We start from the raw sequence: 27,161 nt of genomic DNA, 5'->3' as shown, positions 1-27,161 counted from the left end.
TTCCGCAAGGCAAATCGAATGAAACACTTCTGAATGCGTTCGATTCTGATGATCAGCGATGTGTGGTAAGGTGCCCACACAGGTGCAGCGTATTCCAGGATGCTTCGGACTAAAGCGCAAAACAAAGTTTTTTGGGCGTAGATGTCGGTGAACTGACAGGTAGATCGTCGTATGAATCCAAGTACCGTATAAGCCTTAGCAGTGATAAGCGCAACATGTTCGTTGAATCTCAACTTGGAGTCAATAGTAACTCCAAGATCGCATATTGTATAAACACGTTCCAGTGGCACAGACCCAATGTGGTACTGATGTTTTACGGCGGCGATCCTACGGGTGAATGAAATCGCCTTGCATTTTTTCACGTTTACTCTCATGCCGTTTACGTTGCACCACAATAACGTTTCGTCAATGTCTTTTTGGAGTACGAGGCAGTCGAGCGTTGTCCTGACTACTCGATACATTTTCAGGTCATCAGCGAACATTTGTTTGTATGATGAAATACGGGGGCACAGGTCGTTGACGAACAGAACAAATAACATTGGCCCTAGCACGCTTCCTTGCGGAACTCCTGAAGAAACTCCTTGAGAAGATTACTGAGTGAGCCGCATTGATCGTCACGAAGGATTGGCGACCGGTCAAGTAGGAAAAGGTCCAATCAACCACCCAACTTGGAAATCCCATAGCGCTGAATTTTTTGCATGCATACATGTGCGGCACGGTGTCGAAAGCTTTTGAAAAATCGACGTAGATGGAGTCGACCTGCCGACGAGCTTCGACTTCACGAAACAATGTATTTGTGTAGCAAAGCAGATTCGTTGTTGTGGACCGATGCTGGACGAAACCATGCTGGAACTCCGATATGAGTGGATGCACCACATTGTACAAAGCGTTGTGCACTAACTTTTCGAAGACTTTACTGAAGCAGCAGAGAAGTGATATTCCACGGTAGTTCTTCACGTGATTCCGATTACCCGCTTTGTGAATTGGTACTATTGAGGCCTTTTTCCAAACGGTGGGAAAAATTCTTTCCCTCAACGAGCGGTTGAATATGCAAGAGACGGGAAAAGCGAGTGAGTGAGCACAGTGTTTCAGCAGAGATGGAGGAATGCCATCGACTCCAGGCCCTTTTGATGCATCTAGATCACGCAAGGCTTTCAAGACTTCATCCGGAGAGAAATTGAACGTTGGCATATTCAGATTGTGCTCCTGTATGCGATCGAAGCTTGCACCGTGCAGAGGCGGTGAAGTTGAATTGTACACTGTCTGGAAGAAGCTCGCAAACAGATTAGCGACATCGCCAGGAGAGCTGGCAGTGATTCCATCGAACTCCATTGTATCCGGGATGCGATTGCCTGAGCGATGCGATTTCACGTAATTCCAAAATGCCGATGGGTTTCGCTTAAGATTTGCTTGAGTTCGTTGTATATATTCTCCGTACCTGGACCTCAATAATGCGTTGTAATTTGTTTCTGTTAATCTGAGACTATTTTTATCTTCTGTTGATCTTGTGCTCAAATAGCGTTTGCGTGCCTTCCGCAGTACGTTCCGAAAGTTGCGTAAATCAGAGGTCCACCAAGGTTGCGTCGGAATTGGCTTCACTACACGTCGTTTGAGGGGAATTTGCGCATAAAGAACTTCATACAATTTGTCGTAGAAACGTTCAGCTATAACTTCGACCGAGCCTCCTTCCAGCAGTTGAAGCCAGTCAATAGAGGACAGTATGTTGTTCAACGAGTCAAAGTTACACAACCTGAAATTCAATTCAGGTGGAAGAGACGCATAGTCAGAGAAGTTGGCCGGACTGTAGAGGGCGTCCATGTTTAAAACAAAGGGCTTGTGATGTTCATCGGCTGCCAATAACGGGACCGCAGGCTCTAGAAGATTCGCGATGTCCGGTTCACTTATGAACGCCAAGTCGAGAAGTCTGCCGTTCGAATTTGAAAGCGAATTCACTTGAGTTAATCCCAAACTTAGCATCGGTTCAGTAAGTGCCAGTTCCTGTTCCGTAGATGCGTTAGATGGTAAATAGCCGTTCATGTCCTCATCGAAGACCCAACTCAAAAGCGGGAGGTTGTAGTCGCCTAGTGCCAAGATTACATCTTTACTCGAACATCCATCCATGATCGTCTGTAGCGCGTTGGTATGAGACGTGTAGAGAGCCGGACTGGAGAGGGGGCGCAAATAGATAGCTGCGATGTATAGTGTTCTGTACAGCAGACTAATGCGCACAGCCACTTGCTCGAGATGGCCACAGTCCTCAAGCGGTACTACAGCACACGAGTAGTTGGATTTTACCGCGATAAGTACACCACCTCCTCTGGAAAATTGGCTGGTAACTGGATTACGGTCGCAGCGAAAGAACTGATACTCAGAGGATAGCTCACAATCTGAAATGTCCGCACGAAGCCACGTTTCAGTGAGAACTAGAGCGTCGTAGTCACAGGTCGAGAGCATCAATCGGAGCTCCGTGGTCTTCGTACGTAATCCCCTCACATTTTGGTAGTATATGACGAATACAGGATCAACTGGAGGTGATGAGTTATCTGGAATGAGGGCCCGATGGCCCTCAATATCCTCCGGTGGTAGAGCTGTTAATGGGCTACCGTGTTCGACAGTTGTGTAAACTGAGGTGTGCGAGCATCGGATGGAGTGAACGGGTCTAGACGAGGCAGTTTTGTCGTGCTCGGCATCCGAAAAACCTGGGAACGACGAACATCCTCGAACTCCCTGAAGAATATTCCAGCTGGCCAGGTAGAAGGGTCCATTGCCGTGTCCTTCAGGTTCGGATTGATTCCAATTTTGAATGACACAAACTGAAGTTTTGTCAGGTCGGTTTCCTTCTTCACTAGCTTCTTAGCAACGACGGTATCTGAGCATACTAAGCAGTCCTGAACCAACATGGCAACGTCCTCTTCAGAGACTTGCGGGTCAATCCGTGAAAGATAAATCCAGAATTTGTCAGCAGGCTTGGGTACAGTTGCGATAGTCTTGGCAGTGGGTGCTGATGACTTAGTCCCTATTCGCAGAGCTGCTGTTGGCTCTCTTGTAGGCGTTACATTCAATTCAGCGCGAGGCCGTTTTATATTGGGCCAGACTGTTGATGTGACTGTGCTGGGAAGTTGAGCTTGGACAATAGATGTTTTAATTTCACCAAGCTCGGTTAAAATAGGTTTTAACGAGTCGTCGAGCTTTTTCGCTAGCACGTCTTGTACGGCTGGGACGGTACCGTTAGTTTTCACGCAGTCGAGTATTTTCATGCAGTCATTGCAGAACCATAGCAAATTATCGTTTTGGGTGAGAAAATCCAGGTTTGCACGCTTCCAACCAATACATTTCATATGAGTCAAATGTTGGCAGAAACCGTTGCATTTGACGAACTCTAGTCCTCTTACCGGCGCAGAGCACTGGCAGCAAGTACGCTCCCCTAAACTCGTAAACGAAGCTCATCTCGCATCGACGGCATTGAGCTTGTTTTAGGAGTTTAGGAGAGCGTCAAAGATAATGAACGGTTTTTTTGCTCTGGGTTTGAATCTATTAATCGACGTAAATTATTCGTTCGCTTCGATTATTGGTTGTGCAGTATTCGTTCGATTTATAATCGATTTCTGTAGGAAGTATTCGATTAATCGATTAATCGAACGATTATCGGGGATCACTAGTCTCAGGCACATTCCATGTAGCCATGGGTTAGGCGGCGGTGACACTGGATGCAGAAAAGTGATCGTACGAATTGTATGCAATAGTGAAAGTAAACCGATCATGTTTGCACCGTCGTAAAAATGAGGCTCCTGCTTCACCTTGCATACAATGCTTTGGTTTTCTTTGTATGCACGTAAGCTATAATGAATATCATAATAGGCTGCGAGTAAAAGAACATGATCCGTTATTTGTCTCACGTATTCGTGATTTGTCCACGCGCAAATGTCGCAAACAAATCAATCGCCGTGAAAAGGGTCTTGGACCGAGAATAGAAAGGACAACTATTCGCGTAGATGGCTACAGTTTATTCGACGTCAGCTCGGATTCCGAGGGTTATCGCTGCCATTAAAAGGAAGATTTGGGCGAATCCTGTACGCACTGAGGAAAATGACGAAGGAACACGAGATCAGCGACTTTACGGCACGGAAGATCGTAAAGAAAGATTGCGGGGTAAAGTCGAGGGCACGGAAAAAATTCCGAGAGCTACGATTCGAGCGACATAAGAAAATCTTGTATTTCCTCAAGCGAAAAAAGCCAGTAATCCTGTTCACTGACGAGAGCATGTTTACCGTCGATATCTTTTCAAATTCGAGAACCGATCGCTATGTTAATTCTTTCATGGTAGAAGACGCGACTGATGAGCATAAAAACGTGCATCTAACCAAGTATCATACTAGTGTTATGGTATTTATATTGGTAGCATTCGATGGCAAGAAAATAAACCAGGTGTTAATTCCAGAAGGCGACAAAGTAAATACGGAGGTCTATATCGGGATTTTGAGAAAGTATGCTCTTGCGTGGGTCAAAGAGCAGTACGACCCGAAGCCAAATATTGTATTTGAACAAGAAGGAAATATTATAACGCATACGGTAGTTACTGCTGCTTCCGGCGTTCTCAATGTCGTTTAATTCATGCTCTGGCCCCGGATCGGTTACCAGGCTTTCTGGAATGTTGTTCAGTGATGATGAGACATGGCTGAGTACACCAAACACAGGACTCTAATACTAGATGTATTGCTAACATTGAATTGATTGCAAACACTGTCCGGAGTGGTTAATCACTCGTACCGAAGGTTAATCTAAATCGATGTTTATCAGCTCCTAATTCTTCAAAACAAATAGAGCAATTTCCATCCTTGTGACACCTCAAATAGTGCGAAATCGACTTCATAAAGAGGATTTTAAGGGTTAAGTGGTATTTAAGAAACCATGGCTATCAGTGAAAACATGGAAACACGACTGAGATGGGTACAAGATCACATTAATTAGACAATTGTCACTGGAAGAAGGCAATTTGGTCATATGAGACTAAAAAAATGTTATTTTGGTCTGATGGTATCACACGCAAAAGGTGACGAATCGGAGTATGAGGAGGGAGTATTTAAAGCCTACAGTCAAACATGGAGGAGGTGAATTATTGCAACATCATAATTCGTTAAATAATTCAACTATTTTTCACCGTTTTCTGTGCAGGTATAGTCATCGTTCGGGATTCAATGGCATTGTGTGGAATCAAGAACTCAAATTCATTGACGGAATAATGACAAAACAGATTTATCTGGACATATTGAAGCGAACATTTTCAGCTTGATCGTCGATACACATTCCAGCAAGACGGAGATTTAAGGCATATCTTGAAGCTGGAATCAAACTGTTTCACGGTAAGAACAATCAATGTTTTGGAAAGGCCAGGACAATCTGATCATAACTCAATAGAACATTTGTGAACTGTGGACTATTTTGAACATGAAGGATCAAGAAAGACATCAACAACTAAGGCCAGTAATTGCAATTGCGTGGAATAAAATCGCAAACAAGAACTTGAATCAATGTCACGGCGATATCAAGCCGTTATTCATGCCAAGAGTAGTCACAAATTGCCAGAATAAAGTGAACATACTTTTTTGCCTTATTCGTTACTGTTACTCGATCATCTGATCCCAATTTTTTTTGTAATTTATCTTTACCGATAGAATCATTTTGATAAAGTTTTTGGTGGATTGAGAGAAAAATTAAAACTACTTAGTCTTAGTCATAGTGAATGATTTTGGTTCGAAAATATGATCATGGTTTATCCACTTTTTTGAATGCTTTAGTTCAGCGCACCTGTGATGTACGTATTCGGATCTTTTCTGGATTGTAACACTTACAAATATTGTAAACATTATGCTTGCACACCATTTGTATCAGATGTACATAGCTAAACCATGTAGTTAATGCATGACATCAATTCTGATCATAAGTTGTCCGATTCACTAATGTTGTTTTGTCCACATGATTTCTATGACAACCGTTTGGCGCCCTGCAGTTTGTTTATGGTGTCCTTCGCGCATAGCAGAAATAAAGTTTCTCTGTGTTGAGTGTGTTGAGGTGAACACTTTTGAAATGCCCAAGAAAAGGCAATATTCTGACGAAAGCCTAAATTATGAATGGATCAATGCAATGGATCTGGATCTGGAATGGATCACAAGCAATGAGAAATGCAACCTTTACTTGAAAATTTGAATTTTTCATTCAAAAATCATCATTTTTCGGACAATACATGATCAGAGGTGGACAAGCCATGATCATAATTTCTCTTTGAGGCAAATTGCCAAGAAACATAAAAATTCGAATAATTACAACGCCTTATGGTAGTATTCGCAACTAGAGGCTTTTCAACAAATCCAAACTCGACTTGATTATATGTGATTTTCATGAAGAAAAATCGGTTTGCATTTACTAGTTGCGTGAAAACATCCTGAAGTGGACAAACCAAGATCATTTACCCTATATAGAATATTGCGTGTTTTTTGTATACCTCCGAACAATTAATTTCACGTAATCCACTAAACCTTACACTCCTCTCGAACAACCTTGGCCTTAAAAAATCCTACACTGAACTTCATTGCAATCCAGTAAACAACGCACTCCTAAACAAATCAATAGTTTATTAACCTCCGCGTGGAACTCCTCGATGGTTGATAGCGATGCAGTGACACAATGAAGATAAGCACCTCCCCTCAAAATCTCGTGCACATTGACTATGAGGCGCAGCATCTTCAACTTCAGCAGACCGTTGCAACCATCAAAAGTGACACGACGTAATCGTTAAAAAATAGCACGAAGTCAACCATCAAGAGGATTAAATAGGGCAGAAACGAGAGTTGGAAAAATGAAACGAAAGGTTGTGACCCGCTCTCTCCAGATTAATGAAACACAGTACGACATAATTATTTGGGCTGTCCTGGGATGAATTGGGTGCTTTCTAGCTTGTGGAATCCGCTGATAGCGTTGGGAGTTATGACTCGTTAAATCACTAATTGGCTGCAAGATGAATTTTTTACTCATTATTGGAATCTATACGTTTGTCCAATGATTGTTGAATATGTGATATTTCAGAAATTTATCTATGGCGCACATTATCTAAATTGATCAATTGAACAGATTGAACACAATTGCAGTAGCGCACCTCACGTGCGAATGTTTATTTCGAATCGGAACATCTATGCATTCAATACTTCTGAAGGCGCATTTCTCTCGGGGGATACCGGATTGGCAGTGAGCTGGAGCTGCGATGAATAAACAATTTGGGGAATTTACCATGGTGAAGACAGTCATCTACGACTATTCCAGATTAAGGTGAAGGTGGAAGCTAGCCACAAATGGCTGCCACAATGGCGCTTATTTCTTTCATCTCCGTCCCTCACCCCTTGCCCGAAAATCAATAATTTCGCGAAACAGTGTGAAGAAAATTATCGTTTTCGCACACTTCCCATGGAGTAATATCAACCATAATTTAATCGATTACTCACAAGATATCAAAATTTCATCTGCTGTCGCACTGTATAGTGAAAAACGTCGGAAAACTCGAGCAAGTGCTCTGAAAGTTAAATTTTCATTTTTCAATCTTCGGCAATGGTTTTGTTTGTGTTGGTGAAAGCATCGTTATTTTTTTGACACTGATGCCAGACAACATCATCGAAACAGCTATCAAAACCACTCAATAAAATGTTATTCCTGAGTCATAGCCTTTCATGTCATGAAAATCAATAGAATAAAATAGTGTTGATATCAATACAATCATTATTTTTACGTTTAATGGGTCTATAATGTAAGTTTTAGCAACTTTAACATTGGGTAAGAAAATTGTATTGCAGAGCTCGGAACACTGCCACGGCTGCCTATGCTTTCAAAAACAATAAACGGAAAAGTATTACATTCAATCAAAATGTCTCAGCCAACGAAGAGAAGGGTTAAGGTTCTCCAACGTGAATATGTGAAAACAATACGACCAACGAAGGAAAATATTGAGGAATTATCAGTATCGAGTTACTATGCGGTAGAACTTGTTAATATCAAAAGAGCCCCAATTCGCATGTGTTATAAATTTACACATGCTACGCTCGCGTATAATCAAAATTTTACTTCATATGCAAAAATACCCCTTCTATATATTTATGTTTGCAATTGGCTTGGTTCATCGGAACATATCGTTCATACATTTAACTTCAGTATTGAATTGTTATTTTTTTTCAAATGTATTCAAAGACTCGTGTCAATGAAGCGCCACACAGTCTGATAAGTGAATTGATCTATTTACATGTGCTTTGCTCTTCTCTCACAAACACTATTACCATTACCCCGTGGTTTTACCTATACTACTACAATGGCTAGCTTAAGGCTAGTAATTCGAACGAATGCGTACGATTTGCCGAAACGGATTTTTTGTATGAATTGTTTGATATACATTGCGATTTCCTAGTCCGTAAATTGTCTAAATTGAAGAAAATTGAGAGAATTTAGTTTTTCAATTTTCAATTTTGGGCTCCTCTCTTATATACAAATTTAGCCGCTTCTCTCTTATATAAACAATTTAGGGCTCCTCTCTTATATACAAATTTAATTCTTGTGTGAATTTCAAAACATTTTTTAATACAATATAATATAATGTCCGATTTGGGTGAAATATTTACGAATTTTGTTAAAAAATTTGTGGCCATTCCAAAGGTAGTTTTATAATGCCTCTCTCATAGAAGTCTTGGTCCTTATTGGCGAAAAACACTAGCAATAGATTTTTACAATCTTCTCTTGATCCCAATGTCTTATCACTCAGGAAGTTTTGCAATTCGAGAAAAAGGCGATAATCAGGTCGCCAGATGTCAGGTCCGGACATGGTAGATGCATTTAAACATTCCAATCGAGCTCCCGGAGTTGTGTGGCCTTGCGTTGTCCTGATGGAATAAAACGCCTCTTCTATTGGTCAATTCTGGACGTTTCTGGTCAATCGCTAGCTTCAAACGGTCTATTTGTTGACAGTAGAGAACTGAAGTTAGTGTATTGTACTAAAAAAAATAAAAATACACAAAAAAATTCAAAATAAATGAAATTTCACGTATTTTATTGTTACAGTATCAGCACCATACACACCATTCACAATTTCAGCGGCCTGGCTTGCATATTCGCCTTCTTAAAGGAGGAAGTGTAAAATGTACCGAATTTTCTCTTTGTTGATTTCCATTGTTAACACCCTGTAACTCAAAACTGAATAGAACAAACAAAAAACTAGACTTTCCGAGATCTCGCACAGCACGCAAAAGAGACAGTGTGCTTTGCGTTATGCAGTCTCGCATCTTACAATGTCAATGGGAGCTGTCTGCAACAATTGAGCGAGGCAGAAGGTAGCCGAGCGAGCAGACTTCCTGCGCGCGCTTAAATTTCTAGAGACGAGTATCGTTTTTTTCTTCCTCACAACTTTTTCATGTGCAAGCGATGAGACCGAGCTTTAGCACGCGAGCTTGGGATTGGCTCTTTCTCTTCTCTTACGTAAAATTTTGTGATGCGTTCAGGAATAGCTTGCAGACGAAAGAGAGGATACGGTTATTCACAATTAATGAAAAATTGCATTCTCTGCAGGTAACGAAAAATCTTGAACGAAAATTGTCTCTGATAATAATGTTTTGTTCTAGATAAGATTGTTTTGCTGAAATGCAAGGAGATTTATTGAGAAATAGTTAAGCTAGGGTCAGGACTATGTCTTCTAAGTATCAAAACAAAATCGAATAAAAATTTTCATTCTATTCTCAACAATTTACATTCGCTTTCGGGTCTGCTTATGACGAAATATGGGTTACTGTTCGATATTGTTACCACAGACATGGTTCATGGCCAAGTGGGGATCTAAAACTTGTATAGCCTTGCATGGCGGATGGAAAATATACACTGTATTTTCTTATAAATTTCATCAACGACAAGACCGCAAGCCTTGGTGGATGTCCAATATATCAACGAAGAAATACTGATTTTTATAAAAAACGCGTATGTATGTGTATGTATGTATGTGTAGATCGTTGAAACATTTAAACACACTTACAACACATAAGTTATTAACATTATTTACAGACTTTTTTTAAAAATCATCTGGCATCTCTTCCTTCCACTTTTTATCGAATATTTTCAAATCGCAGGAGTAAACATTTACGTGACTCTGACTTCGTTTGTTATTATTTTCGAAAAACGTTATGTCAAAGAGAGGGGACATTAAAAAGGCGTAACTCAGTGAAAGGCTGAGATGCTCTTTCAGAGATGCAATGGTTAATTAAACAATTGACGGAAAAATGTAGTTCGTTCATTTTATTGTTTGAATTATTTTTGCCCCTGACAACAATACCTCTTTTATAGTGTTGATTATCATAAGAAAAATAACACTCCTGATCGTTGGATCTCTTTTGACATTTCAATTGGATCTTTTTTGACAGCCGTTTTGATTCAGTCCGCACTACCTAGTATATAATAAGTGATTTTCAAAACTATGTTATTTTTTGTGTTTGAGTAATTTAAAATTGAAATCATGTATTTTTGGATGAAAACCCATCAATAACTTTGAGCAGGATTAAGATATTGGCATGTTCTGCATCACAAAATGTTGGTATTGATAAGCTCTAAATGCCGTACGAAGACCATTTTGATGTAGAATTTTAAATATAAAAGTTAGAGTATTTTTCATAGTTACCCCAATACAACTAAGATAGAAGACGCCGAAAACAACTTTGTGGGAGATATTTATTGTTTAACTAAAAACTGTCTTAGACAAAGTTGTTACATATGATAGACCGTTCATTTTTATGTTATCAAAAATAGGGTGACCAAAATTGTCGATGAAATGAAAAATCTAATTTTCTTATCTTTATAGATAGAGATAAACATAGTTCAACAATGTTGTAGCCCCAGTTATTTTGAACAACTTTGTACAAAACAGCTTTTTTCTATCTTTTGAAATAATCGATTTAACGCTTTTTTCTATGTCGCGTTAGGGTGACCATGAAAAAACGTGTTTTTTCTGCTTTAACTTTTATATTTCAAATTCTACATCAAAACTGTCTTCGTACGACTTTTAGAGCTTATCGATACCAACATTTTGCGATGCAGAGCTTGTCTATACCGTAATTCTTCTCAAAGTTATTGATGGTTTTTTACCCAAAAACTCATGATTTCAATTTTAATTTACTCAAACACAAAAAATGACATAGTTTTGAAAATCACACATCATGTAGAGTGAAATATGCTCTTTCAAATGCCGCCAATAAACTTTGTTTACGTTTGCCCCAGAAAGAATGACAAACAAATGAAAAGAGCATGTTTTTGGGAAGAAATTTTGTTTAATGGTAACACTAACGTAACTTAGAAAAAAGGCGCTATATCGGTTATTTCAAGAGATAGAGAAAAACTTTGTTCTACAAATATGTCTCAAATAATTGGAGCTACATCATTGTCGAACTATGTTTACCTCTATCTATAAAGATAAGAAAGCTAGATTTTTTATTTCATCGAAAATTTTGGTCACCCTATTTTTGACAACATATAAGCGAGCGCTCTATCATGAGTAACAACCTTGTCTAAAACAGTTTTTGTCTAGAGAATAACTGTCGAGCTCTAAATGCTAATTTCCACTTAAATAAAAATTTCGGTCAAATAAGAATGCGTGTGAATTGATTATTTTTTATTTGAAAAATTAAATTATTTTCCTTTTTGGAGTTGAATTGGGATAAAATATCAAAAAAGGTTTGGCTAAGCTACGTGTTGACCGAATCCGAATTGCCGTTTCGTTTATCTTCTGCCATCAGATTCTGCCTCACCTTGTTTACGGCGCAAAGCGTCAGTTTATCTTAAACTGCTTATCGCTTTCAACTGTTTTTGGATCATCTTCAGATTTCGCTTGACGATGGCCAAATATTTCTCAATTAGGAGGAGCTCTGGGAGTTGACGCTTCGTTTATCTTCTGCCATCAGGTTCTGCCTCGCCTTGTTTATGCCGCAAAACACTAGTTTGTCTTCAACTGCTTATAAAATCTAAACACTATCGTCCCGTCACCTCCAGGACGCCTCTTCTAGATGGTGTTAATAACAAATCACCTGTCAATTCCAACATATTGGTTTTTCCAATTTAATATTCTGCCTGACAGACCGTTGGGATACCGTTTAGTAGCCCCTTACTCAATGCATGTTCATGGGAACGCATGTGATTTGTTGGAATCATATATTCTACACCACTCTCACTCCTTTATCAGATCCACGTGTTGCAGGATTTGAATCAGCGAGTCTGACCGACTCCATCTGTTTGAATTCTATACGCGAGCGGGAGTCGAATCTCCCCTTGAATCTACATCTCGCGAGCGGACATCAGCCGGAGCATTCGCTCGTTGAGCGGTTTGATTCTCTCAGTATTGTTTTTTTTTCAATTTGGAATGAATAAGCAGTTATAAAAGCTCGGATGCATCCCGCCCGGCGCGATCATTTCCGCCGGTGGAGTTCTAGGGAGAAGTACATTTTTTAAAACTTTTTAAAGTATATTTTTGGAGAAGTGTTCGACTGTCGTTATTTTTTTCAGTTTATTCAAGTTCATCAGTGGGTGTTCTGTTAAAAGCAGTCATGAGGATTATTATAGAGGAGGTTAATGAGAATTTAGTGTTGTATTAAATCATAAACCACTGTAGCATTATATCAACTGCAACTGTTCGTAACAAATCGCCAAGACGCAATAGTGTCAGTGTGTCAGAGTTGGAAGAATCATGTGTTTGATTAGAAAAAAAAATTGGAAAAAAAATGTTTGGAGCAGTTCAGCGATATTCCCTAATCAAAGTCCCCCGCGGTGCCTATTACCGAATATTATCAAATTTATTCAATAGTACACTGCTTGATACACAGAGGTTAAAGCTATTATTTTGTAATCTAAGGGAAAATAAATAAACAAAAGTATCACGCGAACATTCCTGTTGCTCAATTGAATTGTAGTTGAATTGCGTTGCGGAAGTACTATTGTATCATTTCTATTTTTTTTACGTGAGAACTATTGGAAAAAAGGATTTCTTTCACTCTAAAATATAATACCAGCATTACACCAGTAATTTAGTTTAGTAAGAAAATATTTTAATAGATGAATTGACGCAAACAAAGTGTACAAACAAACAGTGGATTGTTATTGTGCGGTATAATCCGTATGATGATAATGTTCTATGAAAACAACACTATGACGCCTTTTTATGTGTACATCCAGATGTTTCAACTGTTTCGTATGGATTGACATATAAATCAGCGATAACCGGTAACCTTGGCGCAATTTGCGCATCAATCTGAAATATTCACTAATCTGGATCCCCTGTTGCGACTATTGTCAAATGTTATCAAATTGGTTTAACTACTAGCACTAGAATTATCTTACAACGAGCTCGAAGTTATCAATGCGCAAATTCACTGCTTGATAGAACTTTGATTACGTTTGTCGGGGGTTATTTGAGAGAACATTTTTTAGCATATTGCTGTTTTTTTTGTTATTCCCGAATGTGGTGAGGCGCGCAGCTATATATAGGGTGGTTCAGAGTAAATGTCACCAGTCATCACACTAAGTGAATCTCACTTATTCTGTGTTAACTAAATAAAATATTCCTAGTTATTTACATTGTGAGTTTATTTTGGACAATGTGGATATAATACTCTCGAGGTGGATTAGTCAAGTTTGAAGCTTCTCCTTTTGGCTTAATTGAAAACCAATTCCTTTTGATAAGGCTCTCATGCTGGCACGCATGGCGTCTAATGGCATTTCGTCCCATATTTTCACCAAACGTGTCTTGATTTTAACATTGGGTTAATTAAACAGGAGTAATATTTTCAAAATTTTGGGAAAACATCCGAAAACATTTACTCGGGAGGCATTTTGAAATCTTTGGATGGCTAAATTAGCTCTGAAAATCTTTGTAGGCTGGGCTGAATATATTAGGCTGTCAAAAAGTCCTGCGGTATTTTTTTTGAATTTTCATTTGTTCATAAAATTACAATCATCTTTTTTTTCTGTATTATAGTGACTTTCAACTCATTTGGCTGGTTCGTCACTTTAACTTCCATTTTTGGAAGAATGTCGGGAGTGAGAATTGAACTCGTGACCTTTAGCGTGAGAGGCATGGATGTTACCACTACGCCAGATCGGCTCCTATTACAATCATCTGTTTTAAGTCAAATATGCGCCGTTTTGTTCGATGACTTCTTCCCAACGATATGCCAACTTCATAATACCCCTGTTATAGAAGCTCGCTTCCTTATTGGCAAAAAACTCGGATAGCCAATTTTCACAGGCCTCTTTTGTGGCTAACTTCTGACTACCTAGCTCGTTCGCCATGGACAAAAACATGTGGTAGTCATTTGGTGCAAGGTCCGGACTATACGGCGGATGCAAAAGAACCTCCCATCCGAGCTCCCGGAGCTTCTGGCGCGTCACCAAAGAAGTGTGTGGCCTGGCGTTGTCCTGATGTAAGACAATGCGGCCTCTGTTTATCAAAGATGGCCTCTTCTTTATGAGTGCTACCTTCAAGCGGTCCAGTTGTGGCAGTACAGGTCCGAATTGAGCGTTTGGCCATAGGGAAGCAGCTCATAATAGATTATTCCTTGACAATCCCATCAAACACACAGCAGAACCTTCCTGGCCGTTAATGAAGGCTTGGCCACCGTCTGAGCCGCTTCAGCGGGCTTCGACCACGACCGTTTGCGCTTCACGTTGTCGTAAGTGACCCACTTTTCATCGCCAGTCACCATCCGCTTCAGAAACGGGTCGATTTTGTTGCGATTCAGCAGCGATTCACATGCGTCGATACGGTCAAAGATGTTTTTTTGCGTCAACGTGTGTGGCACCCATACATCGAGCTTCTATGTGAATCCAAGCTTCTTCAAATGGTTAATAACGGTTTGATGACTTATCCCCAGCTCTTGGCCGATGCTACGGCTGCTACTATGCCGATCTTTCTCAGCTAATTCAGCGATTTTGTCGCAATTTTCGACGACAGGCCTTCCGGAGCGTGGCGCATCTTCGACGACCTCTACACCAGAACGAAAACGTAGAAACCATCGTTGTGCGGTGGAAATGGAAACTGTATCGGGTCCATAAACTGCACAAATTTTATTGGCAGCTTGAGATGCATTTTTGCCTTTGTCATAGTAGTACTGTAAAATATGTCGGATTTTCTCTTTATTTTGCTCCATATTTGCGACACTATAACTCACGAACGACTTAACCAAACAAAACACTGTCAAGGACTATATTATAGCGCCTTTCCAACAAGCTATAGTATGACTCGATACAATGAATACAACTAGAACTACGCGCTTACAACGACACCTCGCGGAAATACCGCAGGACTCTTTTGACAGCCTAATACATTCTGTTAGTTATGTTGATCTTGTGGTAAAACATTTTTCTCATCCGAAAAGAAGATCTCACAACCGGCGTGCCACTTACGAAAGTGACAACATTCTTAAACTCTTCTGTTTGTCAGAGAGACCGTCAATGCGTTAGTTTCCGTACGCTGTAATTCCAAGGCCTTTCTTAAAAATACTGTGCATGGATGACTGAGACATTACTATCTGTCTGGCCATCTCACGTCCAGATTGATAGGGGTTTCGACGAATCTTTTTCACTTTTTCGCCACGTGTGGGGCTTGAATTTTCTTGAATCTGTTTTATGGTGCGAAACATGAATCTTCTGTCCGAGCTGTAGTGTACGGCGTTATAACTTTCTTTTTGGCAAACGCAAAAAAAAAACATTACAACTGATCTGTCGAACAGCAGATTATGGTTCTTTGAATGTGGAATGAAAAATGTTACATTCGGAAATCGCGTTGCAGTGTTTCGAAAAATCAATGAATTTAGTTGTCGTTAAACAGCAGTAAACATTCATTACCGCTCTCCTCTCGTAATTTTATCAGGTGTATACACATGAAACCGGCATTCGTTCATTAATAGTTACAATTACTTATATAAATTGTGAAGATTGTTAAAATTAGTTAAAATTGAATTGAAATTGTTATCCAACTTCAATCCACAAAATGTGTATTTTTAAAATTGGAAGGGTGGTGTCCAAGCCACGACCGCTTTGTTGATATAGGGTTCCGAAATTATTGCATTTAACTCGTCTACTAGTCACTTCCAATATTACCTTAGGAAGAAACAAAATTTAATAATTGACTCTTTAGTGGAATTTTTGGTGGCCTTGATGCTTTCATAGCCTTATTTATTACATCCTAGCTCGGAAGATATTTTTAGATGGAGAAGGCAACTTCCAGCAGGCACTTTGTGCTGTAAATCTACCCTCGTTCACCGCAAGCCCCCTTTTGTCTGTTGGTTAGCCACAGGATCACCTTCTTGGTGTGGGAGATGTACTTCACGTCGGAACATACCTCCTTGGTGTAGAACATGAAGTAGCTGGTTTCCTGTCAGTTATTGTCATCCAGCGTGTAATATGTCTCGTCGTCCAGAAAAAAATCATTCTCCGTCACTTTCAGCATTTGTTTCTGGGTCACAGTTTGCTGTTCCGACACGGCCGGTTTTGACTTACGTTTCCGCATGATGACTTTCTTCGCAACGGGATGAAGTTCTCAGTATGCACAAAGCATGGAGCGCAGTTGCTTTACTGTTTTCGCCATAACTTCCGCAGTTCAACTGATAGCGATGTCAAATTTTGTTCTAAAACTCATGGGTTACTATGATTGACGATGCAGAAGTGGTCTCACCACCAGGTGTTAAGGGGAACGCATGAAAAATTGCTAAATTTGATTGACTGTGCCAATCAATCAATTCTTTCGAGAGATTGTTCAGGACAAAATTCAAAACGTTCCGTTTTTAATTGCATGTTTATCTTTGAGATTTTCACTCTATACTTTCCTGTTACACTAAGTCCTACGTTAAAAATTCCGCTTTAATATTTATACACCTGGTATTCGTCCATATATACGTTCAAGGGCATACAAGTGAGGTGTGACAAAGCTTTCCATCTCCTATTACTTCCCATCCGAATGTTGTAATTATGGTACATTACGATCTCGCATCATATCACAAATTGTGATCGTTTTTAAAATGAAGAATGTACCATCGAGTTCATCAAACAATTATCAAAATAAATATGAGAAAAAGGAACGTGAACTCAAACAGTTCAAACCTTTTCCAGCATCCTTCCCTTCTCGATGTGTCCGAACTGCTGCGGCCGGAGAAAAAATTCGCCGACAAGGACCTGTCTAAATTTCGTGATTACACCGTGAACGATGGCGATCCGCTGAGGGAGCGCGTCCGGAGAACGTATCGGTTAATGCACACAAATCAAACGGTCGATTTTGTTGAAGGTAAGCGCAAATTAGTCACGCCGAATTAGACAGAATAAGCAAAAGAAGAAAAAAACAAAAAAAAATGAGGTAGCAGAATAAACAAAGCAAAATAAAACGAAATGTAATTCCATTGGGTGCTTGTTTTATTATGCACCCGATGACCCTCCAAAGGATCTATGAAGTAAACTGATATTCAGTTGATGAGCGGCCTGTCGAAAGTTATAATCGAGCTACTGATAAAGAATGATCGGTTGCAAATAGCGTGTGAAAACACTCTCGTGCTTCGACGTATTAATGCCTTAAGCAAACGATTGTTATTTTCTAGCAAACAACTTCATGAACGATCGCAACCGGCCTCACGATCCACGTGATAAGTGTAAACCCATTCATAAATAAACGAACGTCCTCTCTGCTATCTCTTACCGTTTTGATTAGTGATTTGAGCATGATCATTAAAATTAACATTCACAGTAGTATTTCATACCTTTGAATATATATCTTCAAATCTAGGACGCCACGAGGATTGGCTAAAGTTCGACCACTTCAAGGCCACTATTCGGGTGGCACTGGAAAAGCTGAATGATCTTGTTGATGAATCGGATCCGGACTTGGACCTCCCGAACATCATTCATGCGTTCCAGACGGCGGAGCGCGCCCGACTAGATTACCCCGAGTTTGATTGGCTCCACCTGACCGGATTGATTCACGATTTGGGCAAAGTGATGGCGTTCTTTGGTGAGCCTCAGTGGGCTGTTGTCGGGGACACCTTTCCCGTGGGCTGCGACTGGGGTGACAGCATTGTGTATCGGGATGAAAGCTTTGTGGACAATCCAGACGGGTGGAATCCGAAGTACAAGTGAGTTCGCTGTGGTTTTGTTTTATATGAGCGGGTGTTTACAACATGATTTCAGTACAAAATTTGGAAAGTATGAACCAAACTGTGGACTGGATAAGCTGACAATGTCCTGGGGACACGATGAATATCTGTACCGAGTTTTGGTGCACAACAAGAGTACGCTCCCGGAACAAGCGCTTCAAATGATTCGCTATCATTCTTTCTATCCGTGGCATTCAGGAGGAGACTATAGCCATCTCACCACAGAGAAGGATGAACAGACGAAGCAGTGGGTTCTTCTCTTCAAGTATGTTCTGGTAGTTTGATAAATATATTAACTTACTCTATGACATTTCTCTATTGCAGTCGTTACGATTTATATACCAAATGCACGACCATCCCCGACCTGGACGCTCTGTGGCCATATTACCAGGGCTTGATTGACAAATATATTCCGGGGGAATTGGAGTGGTGAAATGTTGTAACAAAAGCTAGTATTTGATTGTACTGTGTTTTTTAAAGTTTATCATTTAGTATCCTGTTAGAAAAAGTCTTGAGGATTATAATAGAGAGGATGGAGTTTCAGTGTTATACAGTTGGGGAAATCATGTGTATTATTGACGAAAATCGGTTAGTTTATAATTGCCAACCATTATCAATTATGGAGCGGTTCAGAGATATTCGTTAATCTAAATCCCCTAGTGCGTGTATTGTCGAATATGTTACTGCGAATTGTTTGATAAAAAAAATTAGGCTAATATCTTGCAATCTATGTAAATATAAATAAACAAAATTATCATACAAAAATTGCCGTTGCCTAATAAAATTGTGTTTGAATTGCTACCGCAGAAGTATTCCAGTTGTTGGATTTGATTTCAACTCACAACGATTAGGATAATTAATTTTTACAATTTAGATAATTCATTTTTACATGCTGAAACAAATTCCAGTCAAAACGGTCCGCTAGATGCTGAGGTAAACGTGCCACCAACTGAAAAAACATGGCTCCGAGCAAAACGCGTTTAAAGATTCGTACATCAATGCCGATGAGGTACAGAGTTGTTAGCGCAGCAAAGGTTTATTTGATAAAGAGAACGATACAATGATGATGATGTTGAATTAGAGAGACTTTAAACTCTGGGAGTTCATTAGTCTCTGCAACGATACAAGGTTAGGTTAGGTTTTTAGATTAAAGAGACTTTAAACTTTTCAGTTCATTCGTCTCTAGCCTTGAGAAAGGCCCTTGGAAAAACTTGTTTTTCAGCTCGTCCAACAACGATGTTGTCCAGTCGGTGTCCACACAAAGAAGAGAGAGAGATATTGAAATAAAGAGACTTTGAACTCTGAGAGTTCATTTGTCTCTGAACGATACAGTTCAGTTTTTGGTTTTAAGGGATTTTAACCCGATAGTCATTCGTCTCTGTCTGAACTGTGAGGTGCGTGAAAGACACAACGTCCTATCCCTCGCAGTTGACAGTATAATAGTGATGTTGATAGTATATACTGGCAGCACTAGTGAGCTATACATTGGGCATCATTTCCTCTCACAACAGACAACTGTCGAGCCGGTAAGTCATACTCAATATTTATTCCCTGTGTCGGGTGATTTCACTGTAGGTTTATACTGACGACATTGAGGAACCTTTACAGTAAATACATGAATGCTTCACATGAACGATACAATTCAATTTCGAGCAGTTATGGACTCCATGTCGGCCGAGCGACGAAAAGTGCTACAAAAGTGCTGGAATATTACCTCACCTTGTCTCCCGCAGGCAACAATGTCTATAGTTTCAGCTATAATTCTACAAGATAACTTGAACAGAGCGATCACTGTAGCTTTGCTTTCTCTCTTTCTCGTTAAGCTGTCATTCAAAACACGAAAGCAAGTGCTACATTTAAAAACAAAACATTGAAGCAGTGGTTGAATGGTTACAACAGCAAAAGGTAATTTCCCAAATCAAATGACTTGCCAACACGGTAGGCTTATATTTTCATTATTCTCAAAAGTAAACTTCAACTTATTTCAGCTGTTGCGGCACAAATTTCATGCACCAAACCCGTCCTGGAGAACATGCAGCTGGAACACCAGTGATTGAAGAATGATTAGCGAGGATGTGAAACGATTAATTACGATATATTATGGCTAAACTTTGGAGGATAAATAGAATGGTATTACTAGCGAAGACGATAGAAGATTAGACTTTAAAATTTATTTTATTTCAGCTGTTGCTGCCGCTCTTTCTCCCTCATTACAACGTATGAAAATCCCAGCCGGTGATGTTAACGAATTGAATGAGGAGGATGCTTCGAATGATGATGGTATTACCAGAGTTGAATGATCAGCTTATCGTCTTATCGTCTTATGCGTATAATAAAATGATTATAAAGAACGCTTTTCTGCACTTTTTATTTTAATTTTCTTGAACACAAACAAAGCTATAATAAGATTCAAGCAGTGCTGCGATCGGTCGACGTGGTGCCAGATTGGCACATCCTTGGCTCGTAATTGGTTGTCGAATACGAAGGGTAGGTCGACAAAATCATTGCAAAATGGCACGATATCGGCATCGTTGTCGACACCATTTGTTGGGACCAATTCGACACAACAATGTAGAGTGGGAAAGGATATGTCAAAGTGAAAACTGATCTAGTTATCTAGATCGTGTGTCTGTTATTCAACACCCCCTCTCAGACGCAGCGTTGTTCCTTGAACGTACACACCTCGGCAATGCGAATGCACGACTGATTGTCTTCGTTTATTACCACCCGCTCTACTATACTTTCGAGCGGTTATGGACCTAATACCGACCGGAACGGTGTAAAGTGCTGGAAAAAATCCCCTCTTTCATCCCCGCAGGCTAAACTGTCCATAAGTTGAACTATAAAAGTACACGATAACTAGTACTTAGTGAAACGGCATCACTGCATCGATTCCCTTTCTTCTTTCTCACTGAACTGTCATTCGAATAAACAAAAGCGAAAAGAGTGAACTGAGTGAAGAATTTTCTTAAACAGGTAATTTTTCTTCAAATAACAATTGGATTTTATATTTTGACGCCTTTTTCTTTGAATTTCAGCGAATAGCAAACGAAGGACGTGAAGTGATGACAATAAATTTAAGATTTCAAAGACAATATCGCCAACGGATGTTTCCAACGAAGTTTCATCTGATGTGGTTATTTCGCTTTTGTTGTCTTCAATCAGACTTGTATGGATATAATTGATGTAGCAATGGATGCATCCGGATTTGCAGTCACCTGTCTATGTAAAAATGCATACAGATCAATCAGTCTTTAAAGAAAAAAAACATTCTCACTATTTGAGGAACAAATGAACATGTATAAAATCAGCGATTGCGCGTTATTCAGTAGCAGCCAGATGTGCATATCAATTTAATGTATACAATAAATTATTTGCTTAAAAGCATTTTATTTCAGAGAACGTCGCAGTTGCAGAAAAAGCATCTGATGCATGGACCATCGTAACAATTACCTAACCTTGAATTTCTAACTGCTTCGTCAGCAGCTGCTTTAGGACCTGCATCCAACGATCGCGTTAAACCCACTTATTGATGATATAGATGATGCTTTCAACATCCCAAACTTTAACTGAATAGGAATGTTCAGGTAAAATTCAATTGGACAACAATTGCAATCAATTTATTTTTTCTACGTTTACTTTTTAGTGAAGATCTGATTCGTCCACACCCGCAAAGTATAGTCTAGAATGGTGGTATTTGGACTAAAGTTTCATTCTAGCCGCATCGAATAATTTTACGGTAGTCATTATAGGATAATCATCGGACGATAATTATGAATGCTTAAAATGTATTCGGCGAATGCTCCAGTGAAAGATTGTTTCGTTCGTTGTAACGTGTTGTGTAGGATAGTTATTATTCGTGATAGTATACAATATATCATGATATTAGTATTAGTATCGATTTATATAAAGTCGCATTGGATATCGAATAAATAATTTCTATCGAAGTTTTTTTTCAATTTTTGTTTTAACTCAGCCATAATGAGATTCGAGCAATTTTGCGACCGGTCGACGTGGTGCCAGATTGGCACAGTGTTGGCTCGTAATTGGTTGTCGAATACGAAGGGTAGGTCGACAAAATCATTGCAAAATGGCACGATATTGGTACCGTTGTCGACACCATTTGTTGGGACCAATCAGGCACAACAAAGTGGACTGGGCAGCGGTGCACTCAAAACAACGTCAAATTCTCCTAGCAAGTTCCTCATTCATATGGCTTCACATGCTGTACTCCGCTTCGTTCGACGACAGTGAAACGGTGTCTTGCTTCTGGGTGGTCCAACAGACAGTGTTCCCGAACATTGGAAAATGTATCTCGAGGTTGATCGGCGATCGAGGATATCGCTTCCCCAGTCGGCGTCGGCGAATCCAACCAAAGGATCTGCTCTTGGACTCCCTTGATACTCCAAGTTGAAGTGCTTCGTGCCTTGCAAGTACCGAAGAATTCGCTTCAGATGGCACCAGTGGACGACGGTGATGCCGCTTTGGAAGCGATTCAGGTAATTCACGGCCACACTGATATCAGGCCGTGTGGATACCATCAAGTAGGTTAGACATCCTATTAACTCTTGGTACAGTTAGTGAGTTTTTAAGAATTTATAAAATACTAGCTGACCCGGCGAAACGCCATTTTTGCATTTTTACATGCGAGAGTAGAGGAAATGATAATGAGAAAATTATCCCTTCTTTTTCACATAAGGGGCCTAGAATGCAAGGGGTGTAAGTGACTTGATCGATTTCTCTTCATCAACTTTTTCTTCAGTCAATAACTCAACTGCAAAAACGTTCCTATTTGAGTTTGCTATAGAATCCGGTAGATGAGGTTCTGATCAATCTTCCACATTGTCAAATACATCGGGAAATGAGTTTGCAGCTGAGTTATGACCAAAAGAGAAAGTCGATGTAGAGAAATCGATCAAATCACTTACACCCCTTTCATTCTAAGCCCCTTACATAAATTCGCAAAAGCCGAACATAGAAAGCCATCATTCGAATAAGCGTAACTGCAGTTTGTAGAGAGCCGCTCCAGCAGCGTTCTGATGCTGTTTGTGAACTATACCGACAGCAATTCCAAAATGGCTGAAAGTGCATTTCATATGATTGTTTCACCTGGTATATATAGGTGCCTTGACGCAGACTAAGATGCATCAAACCTGATACTGACTTTTAAGTTCGTCGCTCCGTTCTCAAGTTAAATCGGGAGGAACGGACACCAAATCATTTTTTGATTTATATAAGATTCATATAGGGTTGGGGAAAAAGGAATGTGGTATTTCTGATCGAAATTTGACGCTTTATTTAACATACTTAAAATTATCCAATTTAAGTCAAATATGCGCCGTTTTGTTCGCAAACTTGTTGCCATTTAGAAGGCAACTTCATTACCCCCCCCTTATGAAACCGTCCCCCCCCCTCCTTATTTGCAAAAAACTCAGACAGTTTTCGCAGGCCAACTTAGTATCACCAAGAGTGTTTTGCATGAACCGGAAGAAATGATAATCATTTGGAGCCTGGTCCAGACTATACGGTGGGTGCAATAGGACATCCCATCCGAGCTCCCATAGCTTCTGGCGGGTCATCAAAGATGTGTGAGGCCGAGTTGTCCTGGTGGAAAACAACACCATTCCTATTGATCATTTCTGGCCTCTTCTGCTCAATCGCCTGCTTCAAACGGTCAAGCTGCTCACAGTAGAGAACCGAGTTGAGGGTCTGGCCATAGTTGAGCAGCTCATAGTGGATGATTCCCTTCCAATCCCACCAAACACACAGCAAAACCTTCCTTTCCGTCAATCCGGGCTTGGCGATGGTTTGGGCCGGCTCACCGCGCTTCGACCACGACTTTTTTCACTTTAGGTTGTCGTACGTGATCCACTTTTCATCACCAGTCACCGTTTTCTTCAAAAATCGATCGAGTTCGTTCCGTTTCAGCAGTGCATCGCAGGCATTGATTCGGTCTAAAAGATTTTTTTACGTCAACTCGTGTGGCACTCATACATCCAGCTTTTTTTTAGATTCCATTCTTCTGCAAATGGTTCCAAACGGTTTTATGGTCTATACCCAGTTCCTGGCCAATTGAGCGAGTGCTCACATGCCGGTCTACTTGGATGATTTCAACGATTTTATCGGTTTCCACGACGATTACCAGTACGGGGTGTATCTACAACAGCCACTACACCAGAACGAAATCGATCAAACCAACGCTGTGCTGTGCGAATCGTTACAGTATCGGGTCCATAAACTACACAAATTCGATATGTGGAGGTTTTAGGGGCACGAAACGTTTCTATGGTGAATTGACGCTCCTCCTCCTCTCTAAGGGGGTGCTCCCATTCAAATGAAACACAAATTTCTGTATACTCGAGAATTAATCAAGCAAATTGAGCCATATTTGGCATATGAAGGGTTTAGGGGGCACGAAACGTTGGCATTTGGAGGTTTTTGGGTACGAAAAATGTCTCTATGATGATTCCTCCCTCCTGTGAAATGGAAAGGGGGTCTCGTAAAAATAATACACATATTTCAACCAAACATGACAATTGAATAACTCTGAAGGATAATGGAAAAATTCGGAGAATTCAATTCGCATGTTCTACAATTACAAAATAACAAGCGTTGTTAGTCCATTTGATATTTGCGCTAACGAAATTGATTTATGTTCGAAAGTGGAAATTGATTTTAATGTGATAAATCGCACTCCTATATCTTCTTCTATCTATATAAATAAAAATGGATCACCGAATGTGTTGATAAGAACAAAACTCAAGAAAGGAATTGTCCGATTTAGGGATGTCTTTATTCTATCATATTTCCTGTATCAAACATTTATTCCATTTAACGGAGGAACATGTTATTTGTAAGTGGCTGTGGATTCCTGATTGGCACCTATCACGCTATAGCTTTCAGTCTACTCCTTCATCAATAAGTAGTAGATAAGCTTGAAGTTTAGTATAAAAAAGGGGTATACCACAATAGTTCAAAATAATGGACGCATTGGTTCACACCCAACAGGGGGAAAAAAAGTGGCTGAAAAATCTTCAACGAGAATTGTGTCTGAAAATAATCTGATACTATAATGACGATTTTAGGTAGAAGTACTAGGAATTTTATAGTAAAAGATAATTTTAAAGGGTAGATTAGAAAATCAATCCATGAACCGTTCTGCGATTGGACCCATGAACGTGCGCCTAGTAAGGAAACGTGAATGTGATAACGAAAATTATTTTTTGGGCTGGACGAAGTTTGCCGGGTCAGCTAGTGTTATAATAAAAACTGTGATTTTGAGTACACGCAGAAACGTCCTTAGTAAAAGAAGCTACAAAATCTTTGGTAATGCAAACATTAGCGTAATGTACATATTTTCTGTATATTGTATATATTACCAACCGTGTGTAAAATGAATGTCGGATGCAATACACATTCCTACCAACGATTGATACATTTTACTACACGGTATTGGTAGCTTTGCGGATAGCAAAATACATAAAGATAAATCATTTTCAAACATGTTAAGGGTATATGTTAGACCAACGTTGAACCGACGAATTACTGCCGGTTTGACACTTGTTTACCATTTTGAAATTTTTACATGTACGAATAATTGGTCTACGGGAAATTCGCGATAACAGTGGTATAGTGTCGACGTCTCGTGGCGACTTTCTTATTGGAGCCATAATTTGGGTCCCAAACTTGATACTGTAATCACTATCATATTAGAGCATTGTAGCATACCAACAATTACCCCTTGCCTTCTTCTTATATGGCACTAACGTTCCTAGAGGAACTCCACCGTCTCAACGTAGTATTACTTGCGTCATTTTCATTAGTACTTAGTTGAGCACCATTTACTAATCCCGAATTCCATTCCATAAGCAGTACGCGCTTTCATAATTCATTTTTATTCCATTCTTGCGTAAGCAATACGCAGTTTTAATATCCTTCCAAATTATTTCCCCGATGAGTAATTTAGTCATACTCAAACTCATAAACTTCAAATAAACATAAACTTGAAATAATTTCCATATGACTAACTCATCAATACGCCTTTTATATTTTTCATATGACTCAACCAAAACGGGCACGCACTGCCCAAATTTCTTTACTACCGCATAAAATCTAGAACGCAGTTCAAGTGCATTATCCGCGTTGATGACATTGAGCTTCGTATTACGAAATGGGGTAGTAGGCATGGCAATATGGGTTTGCAGAAGAAATGACGCACTTTTAGAACTAAAATAATGAATGAAAATTATTTTTTTCCAAATCAAATTAACACTTCATGTAAATTAAAATCACTTTCGATTGCAAGTAGTGATAAAATATCATACAAAAATTGTGTCCAAAGATAAATTAAAATATAATGGTGAGCTTTGGTGAGAACATTTGAAAAACCATAGAAAATAGTTTAAATTAGGGTCAGAACAACGTACTTCTAGAAGGTAAATAACGCCAAGAAGAAAATTTCATTTAAATTTTAACAATTTAAAATTGCCTTAAGGCCGACTAATCTGAAAGAGAATATTTGGCCTCACATAAACTAATGTCATATCTAGATGTCGACACCATTCCGCCGTCAACGCGAATTATTTCATGCGCGCGCGGCTATCTCCTGATGTTCTCTTTCCCTTGAATCGAGTGCTATGTGAAATTTAATAATGACACATTGCACTCGAATTTGACGCGCTCGCTCGGAAGCGCAAGTAAACAAATTTTATAATGACCCCGTTCACAGCGATCAATTGTACTCGATCGCTGAATGAATTTGTTTGTTTTTATGTTTGTCCGGCTTCCTCTCCGATGATTAGTATTAAGTTATAAAAGAATCATGTAATTGTAATTAAGGGTCAGTATGTAATCAGTATCTGTACCAGTATCAGTAATGAACAAGGTTCTTGTCAAGCAATGTGTGAATTCGTTTTAGTTCCTTTTATCACGTCGGATGAATTAGTGCTCCTCCATCAACGCCAAGTA

General features: G+C 39.6%; 2 protein-coding genes and 1 long non-coding RNA gene across 3 annotated transcripts; 2 read left to right on the top strand and 1 right to left on the bottom strand.

Moving 5' to 3' along the window:
* Positions 1–2,591: 2,591 nt before the first annotated feature.
* LOC129774252 (uncharacterized) lies at positions 2,592–3,338 on the bottom strand. The gene has a single exon (XM_055777960.1). The coding sequence runs from the start codon at positions 3,336–3,338 to the stop codon at positions 2,592–2,594; it is 747 nt and encodes a 248-aa protein (XP_055633935.1).
* A 9,097-nt stretch (positions 3,339–12,435) lies between these two features.
* On the top strand, positions 12,436–19,364 carry LOC129777939 (inositol oxygenase). Its single transcript, XM_055784548.1, has 6 exons — positions 12,436–12,497; positions 12,565–12,626; positions 17,164–17,335; positions 17,828–18,173; positions 18,229–18,459; positions 18,519–19,364. Exons 2-6 carry the CDS (start codon positions 12,606–12,608, stop codon positions 18,625–18,627), a joined length of 879 nt encoding a protein of 292 aa, XP_055640523.1. The 5' UTR covers positions 12,436–12,497; positions 12,565–12,605; the 3' UTR covers positions 18,628–19,364.
* A 1,572-nt stretch (positions 19,365–20,936) lies between these two features.
* Positions 20,937–22,141, top strand: LOC129777941 (uncharacterized). Its single transcript, XR_008743326.1, has 4 exons — positions 20,937–21,170; positions 21,233–21,535; positions 21,593–21,781; positions 21,841–22,141. It is a non-coding gene; the product is annotated as an uncharacterized LOC129777941 (long non-coding RNA).
* Positions 22,142–27,161: the final 5,020 nt, after the last annotated feature.

The sequence above is a fragment of the Toxorhynchites rutilus genome, chromosome 3, assembly GCF_029784135.1.
Source record: "Toxorhynchites rutilus septentrionalis strain SRP chromosome 3, ASM2978413v1, whole genome shotgun sequence".
Taxonomy (NCBI): Eukaryota; Metazoa; Arthropoda; class Insecta; order Diptera; family Culicidae; genus Toxorhynchites; species Toxorhynchites rutilus.
Note: the sequence above shows the minus strand (reverse complement) of the source record. Positions and strands in the feature narration are given on the sequence as shown.